The following is a 9,028-nucleotide window of genomic DNA, read 5'->3' as shown; positions in this document are numbered from 1 at the left end:
CCAGTGCCTAAGGCCCAATTTTTCTGCCCCTGTTTAACAGGGGCGTGTAATTACAATTTTTGATGCAATACTTTGCAGCGGGCTCATTCCTGCGCTCCAACTAGAGTATCTGTAAGGTGTTGCAGTGTTGTGGCACCAGCACCACCACCAACAAAGGCCACATTTTTCTGCCCCTGTTCAACAGGGGCATGTAATTACAATTATTGATCTAATATTTCACAGCAGGGCCCATTCCTGTGCCCACCAAGAGTAACTGTGAGGGCTTACAGAGTTGTGGCACCACCACCACCACCAACAAAGGCCCAATTTTTCTTCGGTCAGTTTAAAGGTTCTGGTGAGAACCGAACCGAACGGCTCATCCCTACTGGACTGTTTCTTGAGTCTGGGAACCTGTGAAAATTTGGTGTGCCTGGCTGTGCAGGGTGGGGGATCCAATTCACCAGCGGCTCCTACGTGGGGTGTGGTACCATAATAATAATAATAGTGTGTGACTGTGGGAGACATTAGAGCGTAAGAGCCTCTGGTGCAAAGATTGATGTGACTGGCTCAGTACTTTGTGTACAGCACTGCGGTACATGTCAGAGCTATATAAATGTATAATAACAATAGTATCTGACTGTGAGGGGACATTAACCACTTCCCGACCGCCGCATGTAGATATACGTCGGCAGAATGGCACGTACAGGCACATCAACGTACCTGTACCTGCCTGCCTAGACGTGGGTCGGGGGTCCGATCGGGACCCCCCCCCCCCGCTACATGCGGCGGTTGGGTTCCCTCGTCGAGCGATCTGGGACGACGGCGCGGCTATTTGTTTATAGCCGCTCCGTTGTGATCGCTCCCCGGAGCTGAAGAACGGGGAGAGCCGTATGTAAACACGGCTTCCCCGTGCTTCACTATGGCGGCTGCATCGATCGAGTGATCCCTTTTATAGGGAGACTCAATCGATGACGTCATTCCTACAGCCACACCCCCCTACAGTTGTAAACACACACTAAGTGAACACTAACTCCTACAGCGCCCCCTGTGGTTAACTCCCAAACTGCAACTGTCATTTTCACTATAAAGAATGCAATTTAAATGCATTTTTTGCTGTGAAAATGACAATGGTCCCAAAAATGTCTCAAAATTGTCCGAAGTGTCCGCCATAATGTCGTAGTCACGAAAAAAATCGCTAATCGCCGCCATTAGTAGTAAAAAAAAAATAATAAAAATGCAATAAAACTATCCCCTATTTTGTAAACGCTATAAATTTTGCGCAAACCAACCGATAAACGATTATTGCGATTTTTTTTACCAAAAATAGGTAGAAGAATACGTATCGGCCTAAACTGAAGGGAAAAAAAATGTTATATATGTTTTTGGGGATATTTATTATAGCAAAAAGTAAAAAATATTGAATTTTTTTCAAAATTGTCGTTCTATTTTTGTTTATAGCGCAAAAAATAAAAACCGCAGAGGTGATCAAATACCACCAAAAGAAATCTCTATTTGTGGGGAAAAAAGGACGCCAATTTTGTTTGGGAGCCACGTCGCACGACCGCACAATTGTCAGTTAAAGCGACGCAGTGCCGAATTGTAAAAACCCCTTGGGTCATATAGCAGCATATTGGTCCGGTCCTTAAGTGGTTAAGGGGGTTGTAAACCCTCATGGTTTTTCACCTTAAAGCGGTAGTTCACCCTCTCGTACTTGATGTTACCATCGAGACAGGCATTGTAGCGCGAGCTACAGTATGCCTGTCCCGATTTTTTTAACCCCGTACTCACCTCGTAGTCGTCCATCGTAGATTTCGGCTCCCGTGGGGAATGGGCGTGCCTATGGAGAGGGAGGATGATTGACGGCCGGCCCTGGCACGTCACTCTCCCCGAAGACAGCCGGAGTAGGTCTCGGCTCTTCACGGCGCGTGCGCACAGGCTATGCGCACGCGTCGTGAAGACCAAGCCTATTTCGGCTATTTCCGGAGAAGCGTGACGCGCCAGAGCCGGCCGTCAATCATCCTCCGTCTCCAGAGGCACGCCCATTCCCCGGTATCTTCGATGGACGACTACAAGGTGAGTATGGGGGGAAAAAATTCGGGACAGGCATACTGTAGCTCGCGCTACAGTGCCTGATTTAAAGGTAAAAGAAAAAAAAATTTTTTTTTCCTGTCGATAGGGTGAACCCCCGCTTTAATGCATTCGAAAGCATTTAATCTGACTTTTTTCTCAACCTCCTCCTGAGATGACCCAGGCTGCTGGGAAGGGAGGGGGGCAGATACTGACTCAGACATGACAGATCCTGAGACAGGGGTAGCACTGGGGCAACCATGTGAAGCCATTTTCTTACCCCCCATCCATACTGTCGCGGTTGTTCTGGCATCCATCCTCTGGCTGGTAGTGGCACAGGCACTTATCTTCATCTGTTGCAATCTCTCCTCATTCTCACACTTTTCTCTGAACACACCGCTGCTCTCCTTCAGAGAGGCGAACAACTTCTCCTGCTTTTTCAATGCCTCTTCCAGAGACTTCAGACTTCCCTCTTACTGTTTCCAGACTTACTGTACAGGGATTTATTTTTCCTGAGATCTTCTTTCATGACAGCAAGTTTCTGTTCCTCCTTAGCAATGCGGCACAGTCTGTTCACCACTCTATCCTGGAGCACTGGTAAGGACTCCTCTTGCATAGGGACATGCCCAGGATCCACTGCAGCTTGAGCACATGGTGTAGGCCTCAGTGCCTCTGGAGAGAGCCTTCACCTTCGTCTTCCCCAACATGGTCCATGCTTGCCTGGGAAAAGCCTGCTGGACAGGCCCCAGGATTGCTGCTTCTCTCAGTTGAGACCAAAGCAGAATGAGCCAACAGCACCCTGCAGAACAGCACCACCTAGTGGAGAAGCTCAGAGACTGATGTGACTGGCTCAGTGCTCTCTGTACAGCGCTATGGTATATGTCAGAGCTATATAAGTGTACAATAATAATAATGTGTGACTGAGGGGGACATTAGAGTGTGAGCTCCTCTGGTACAGAGGCTGATTTGACTGTCTCGGTGTTCTCTGTACAGCACTGTGATATATGTCAGAGCTATATAACTGTATAATAATAGTGTGTGACTGAGGGGGACATTAGAGTGTAAGCTCCTCTGGTGCAGAGGCTGTACCCTTTCCAGAAGGAGTTCAGTCCTCATATTTCTTTGATGACAGGTTCCCTTTAAATGAAGTGATGTAGACTATGTCAGTGTGCCTAGCAGGGGGAGGCGGTGGGGGTTTTGTTTTCCCAGATTGAGTAATTTGGGACAGAGATTGTGTCTCAGGTGCTGCCAGGAAGACATTGTGCAATGTCCATCCACCTGTATAAATCCCTCTGAGCGATATGCGGACAGTCACAGCCACAGTCACCATGAGGGTCCCCATCACACTGTGCTCCCTCCTGAGCCTCCTCTGCCTCTCTGACACCTATCCACTGTGAGTATGCTGCGTGAGTGTGTGTGCTATATTCTGGTGTTCTATAGCTCAGCTATGTGAACTCTTCCTGTACTCTGTGTGTCACCCTTCACATATAGATGATTTATTGGTGAATGTTGAAAATGGTGTTTGTGTTTGGGAAACGAGCTCTAAGGCTCGATTCACACCTATGCATGTTGCTTTTGAGCGTTTTTGCAATGCTTTTTGTGGTGCTTGCTGCGTTTTTTGATGTGTGTTTTTACCGCGATTTAACCGCGATTTGCGTTGGTTTTTTTTTTCTTTGCCAGTAATTTTTTTTTTTTTACATTTCCTTTAACTACTTGGTAACCGCCCTATAGCCGAAATACGGCTACAAGGCGGTTCCCTAACTCTAGGAGGGCGTCAATATACGTCCTCCCAGAGAGTCAGAATTGCGCGCCCGAGCGGGCGCGCACACGCGATCACCGGCGCTCGCTGGGTCCACGGGACCCGCAGCAACACGGATCGCGGTAAGGAGCCAATGGAAGCGGCTCCTTACCACGTGATCGCGCCGTCCAATGACGGCGCGATCACTTGTAAACAAACCGGCGTCATGTAATGACGCCGGTTCCTCCCTCTCCTCTCTGTACCGTTCGGTACAGTGTGAGAGGAGAGGGAGGGGGGGGGGATCGGGCGGCAGCAGCAGCCGCCGCACTGTGGGCTGGATCTGTGACAATTGCAGTCACAGATCCAGCCATCCCTGCGCAATACTCTGCAATAAAAAAAAAATGATAAGCGCTAAAGTAAAGTAAAGTGCAATACTCTGCAATACCCCCCATACTCTGCAATACCCCCCATACTCTGCAATACCCCCCCCATACTCTGCAATACCCACCCCCCATACTCTGCAATACCCCCCCCCATACTCTGCAATACCCCCCCCCCATACTCTGCAATACCCCCCCCCATACTCTGCAATACCCCCCCCCATACTCTGCAATACCCCCCCCCATACTCTGCAATACCACCCCATACTCTGCAATACCCCCCCCATACTCTGCAATACCCCCCCCATACTCTGCAATACCCCCCCCCATACTCTGCAATACCCCCCCATACTCTGCAATACCCCCCCCCCCCATACTCTGCAATACCCCCCCCCATACTCTGCAATACCCCCCCATACTCTGCAATACCCCCCCCCCCATACTCTGCAATACCACCCCCCCCCCCCATAGTCTGCAATACCACCCCATACTCTGCAATACCCCCCCATACTCTGCAATACCTCCCCATACTCTGCAATACCCCCCATACTCTGCAATACCCCCCCAATACTCCGCAATACCCTCAATACTCCAATACCTTGCAATACGTCGCCTATGGGGATTTTTAAGTAGCAACGTTTGGCGCAATTTCACGAGCGTGTGCAATTTTGAAGGGTGACATGTTGGGTATCTATTTACTCGGCGTAACTTCATCTTTCATATTATGCAAAAACATTGGGCTAACTTTACTGTTTTTTTTTTTTTAAGCACAAAACAGTTTTTTTTTTAAAAACACGCGTTCAAAAAATTGCTGCGAAAATACCGTGCAAGATAAAAAGTTGCAACAACCGCCATTGTATTCTCTAGGGTATTTGAAAAAAAAGCATATATAATGTTTTGGGTTTCTATGTAATTTTTTAGCAAATAAATGATGATTTTTACATGTAGGAGAGAAATGTCAAAATTGGCCTGGGTGCTCCAGAACGCCTGATGGTGCTCCCTGTATGTTGGGCCTCCGTATGTGGCCACGCTGTGTAAAAGTCGCACACATGTGGTATCGCTATACTCGGGAGGAATAGCAGAATGTGTTTTGGGGTGTAATTTGTAGTATGCATATGATGTGTGTGAGAAATAACCTGCTAATATGACAGAAACTAGATTTTTTTTTTTTTTTTTACAGAATTTTCAGTCTTTTTTCTTTTATAGCGCAAAAAATAAAAACCGCAGAGGTGATCAAATACCACCAAAAGAAAGCTCTATTTGTGTGAAAAAAAGGACAAAAATTTCAGATGGGTACAATGTTGTATGACTGAGTAATTGTCATTCAAATTGTGAGAGCACCGAAAGCTGAAAATTGGTCTGGTGATTAAGGGGGTTTTCGTGCGCAGTGGTCAAGTGGTTAACAACCAGCTATAAACAGGTTTAAAAAAAAACGCAAATCGCGGCAAAATCGCGGTACTTGCGTTTTGGATGCAGTTCCATTGAATTCTATTGCATGCAAAACGCTTCTTTTTGCAGGAAAAAAGGTCCCTGACCCTTTCCAAAAAACGCAGAGGCACAAAAAAGCATTGATGTGAACATGTTCCATAGGAAACCACGTTAAAAAATTTCCCTGCATTTCTGCAAAATGCATCAAAAAAAGCATTAGTGTGAATGGAACCTAAAGGGGTGCAGGCCTTGCAATTTTCCTCATTATAGCTTTGCAGGTGCAGCAGCTGGTTGATAATTAAGAAACCCCTCCCATTAGAGTCACTTTCCCAAATGGACACAGACAAACACGTAGGGCTAGATTCATAGAGAGTTACGTCGTGGTAACTCTGAATCTACGCCGTCGTAAATTTAAGCGTATTCTGGAAACCAGATACGCTAAAAATTAGGCTAAGATACGAGCGGCGTAAGTCTCCTACGCCGTCGTATCTTAGGGTGCATATTTACGTTGGCCGCTAGGTGGCGCTTCCGTCGATTTCAGTGTAGAATATGCAAATGAGCTGGATACGCTGATTCAGAAACGTACGTGCGCCCGGTGGAATTTTTTACGTCGTTTGCGTAAGGCTTTTTCCGGCGTAACATTGCTCCTGCTATATGAGGAGCAACCAATGTTAAGTATGGACGTCGGGCCAGCGTTGAATTTTGCGTCGTTTACGTTGTTTGCGTAAGTCGTTCGTGAATAAGGCTTTGGGTAAATTACGTCCACGTCGAAAGCATTGACTATTTGCGACGTGATTAGGAGCATGCGCACTGGGATAGTTCACAGGCGGCACATGCAGCGTTCGTGAGAAACGTCATTTACGTGGGGTCATGTTTTATTTACATAAAACACGCCCACCTCTTCAGAATTTGAATTTGGCGCGCTTACGCCGGCAGATGTACGCTACGCCGCCGTAACTTAGGGCGCAGGTTCTTTGTGAATCCAGCCCCAGCCTCACTAAGTTACGGCGGCGTAGCGTATCTGAGATACGCTACGCCCGCACAAACTTACGGCGGGCTTTATGAATCTAGCCCATAGTGATTTCCTTCAGAATAACAAAAGGTAGGAATCTGCAACAAAGTTTGTCAAAATCCTTGTAATGTGCAGAGATCACCCAGAAGGGGAATGTTTTTTTCTCGACAAAAGTGGAGTTACACTTTAACCACTTCCATACCGGGCACGTATGCACCTTCCCGCCCAAGCCAATTTTCAGCTTTCAGCACTGTCGCAATTTGAATGGCAATTGCGCGGTCATGCTACACTGTACCCAAATGAAATTTTTATCATTTTGTTCCCACAAATAGAGCTTTCTTTTGGTGGTATTTGATCACCTCTGCGATTTTTTTTTTTTTTTTTTTTTTTTTTTGCGCAACAACTAAAAAAAGACCAAATTTTTTTTTTTCTGTTAATTTTTTTGTAAATAAGTAAGTTTTCTTCTTCAATTATGGGCACTGATATGGCGGCACTGATGGGCACCGATGAGGTGGCACTGATGGGCACAGATGAGGTGGCACTAAAGGGCACCGATAGGCGGCACTGATGGGCACCGATAGGCGGCACTGATAGGCGGCGCAGGTATGCGGCACTGATGGGCACTCATAGGCGGCACTTATAGGCAGCACTGATGGGCACTCGTGGGCAGCACTGATGGGCACTTATGGGTGGCACAGATGGGCACTGATAGGTGGGCACTGGGCATAGATGGGCACTAAGAGGTGGCACTGATGGACACTGGGTGACACTGAGGGGTGGCACTGATGGCATTGCTGGGCATCATTAGTCAGTGCCCATGTTGCCAGTCAGTGCCCATTTGTGGGCACTAATTGGCATTGATTGTATTAAATGTTGTTTTATTTTATTTATTGATTTTTTTTTATCAATCTGTGCTCTATTGAGCACCGGGGGGCACTCCCTGGTGGTCCAGTGTGGCGATCAGAGGGGGGGCTGCGCTGATAAACAATCAGCGCGAACCCCCCCTGTCAGGAGAGCCGCCGATCGGCTCTCCTCTACTCGCATCTGTCAGACGCGAGTGAGGAAGAGCGGATCAACGGCTCTTCCTGTTTACATCGTGATCACCCGTGGTTGGACACGGCTGATCACGTGGTAAAGAGCCTCCGCCGGAGGCTCTTTACCGAGATAGGAGATGCAGGGTGTCAGACTGACACCCCGCATCACCGATCGCCACGCTGCGCGCTCCCACGGGCGCATCGCCAGCATTAAATCCTGCAGGACATCAATAGACGTCCAGTCAGGATTTCAGAACCACTTCTCGGACGTCCATTGACCGGGCGGGAAGTGGTTAAAGCGGAGTTTCACCCTGAAATTTATTTTTAGAATCCTCTAAACCTATAAAAAACATTTGTCGGAAAAAAAAAATTTTTACGTACCAGAATCGCACTGTTGCTAGGTGGTGGCTCCTAATCTGCCACTTCCTGGTTCACGGACCTCTTCGTCACTTCCTCCCTGGCCTTTGCTCCTGGGAAATGATGTGTCATCGTTTCTCAGGAGTCTGTGGGCGGTACTGTGATCAAAAATCGCATTATTTCCTGACAGGAAATGACGCGATTTAGGGCGGATCACAGCGATAACATGTGTTTATCTATGTTGCCATAACAACGGGGCGGACGTCCTTCTATTTACATTCCCCGCGCGCGCCGCCGAGGGCGCGCAGCGGGGAAAAACTGTGCCCGGCGTGTCACCTGATTCCGATGCGCGTGTCTGGCGACCGCGATGTCCGCCAGTTACCCGCGATTGGCAGTGACAGAGCAGGGACGTGGAGCTCTGTGTGTGTAAACACAGAGCTCCACGTCCTGTCAGGGAGAGAGGAGACCAATGCTGTGTCCACATAGGGTCACAGATCGGTCACCTCCCCCAGTCAGTCCCCTCCCCCCACAGTAAGAATCACTCCCAGGGAATACATTTAACCCCTTGATCGCCCCCTGGTGTTAACCCCTTCCCTGCAAGAAACATTTATACAGTAATCGGTGCATATTTATAGCACTGTTCACTGTATAAATGTGAATGGTCCCAAAATAGTGTCAAAAGTGTCCGATACGTCCGCCGCAATATCGCAGGCCTGACAAAAATCGCAGATCGCCCCCATTACTAGTAAAAAAAAAATCATAAATCTATGCCCTATTTTGTAGGTGCTATAACTTTTGCGCAAACCAATCAATATACGCTTATTGCGATTTTTTTTTTTTACCAAAATTATGTAGAAGAATACGTATCTGCCTAAACTGAGGAAAAAAAACTTTTTTTTAAAAAAGAATTGGGATATTATTATAACAAAAAGTAGAAAAGAAAAAAGAAAGCTCTATTTGTGTGAAAAAAATGATAAAAATATCATTTGGGTACAGTGTTGCATGACCGCGCAAATTGTCATTCAAAATGCGT

General features: G+C 47.3%; 1 protein-coding gene across 2 annotated transcripts in view; it reads left to right on the top strand.

Moving 5' to 3' along the window:
- Nucleotides 1–3,330: 3,330 nt before the first annotated feature.
- HPX (hemopexin) overlaps nt 3,331–9,028 on the top strand; it is a 74,630-nt gene continuing 68,932 nt past the window's right edge. For both annotated transcript variants that reach the window (XR_005747316.1, XM_040339878.1), the window contains exon 1: nt 3,331–3,439. Coding sequence is in view for 1 of the 2 variants with exons in the window: in XM_040339878.1 (XP_040195812.1) it covers nt 3,348–3,439 (92 nt within the window). In the remaining variant the exon portion in view is untranslated. The remainder of the gene's footprint in view (nt 3,440–9,028) is intronic.

This window comes from Rana temporaria, chromosome 2 (genome assembly GCF_905171775.1).
Source record: "Rana temporaria chromosome 2, aRanTem1.1, whole genome shotgun sequence".
In the NCBI taxonomy this organism is placed as follows: Eukaryota; Metazoa; Chordata; class Amphibia; order Anura; family Ranidae; genus Rana; species Rana temporaria.
This window is presented reverse-complemented; position numbering and strand designations above follow the sequence as displayed.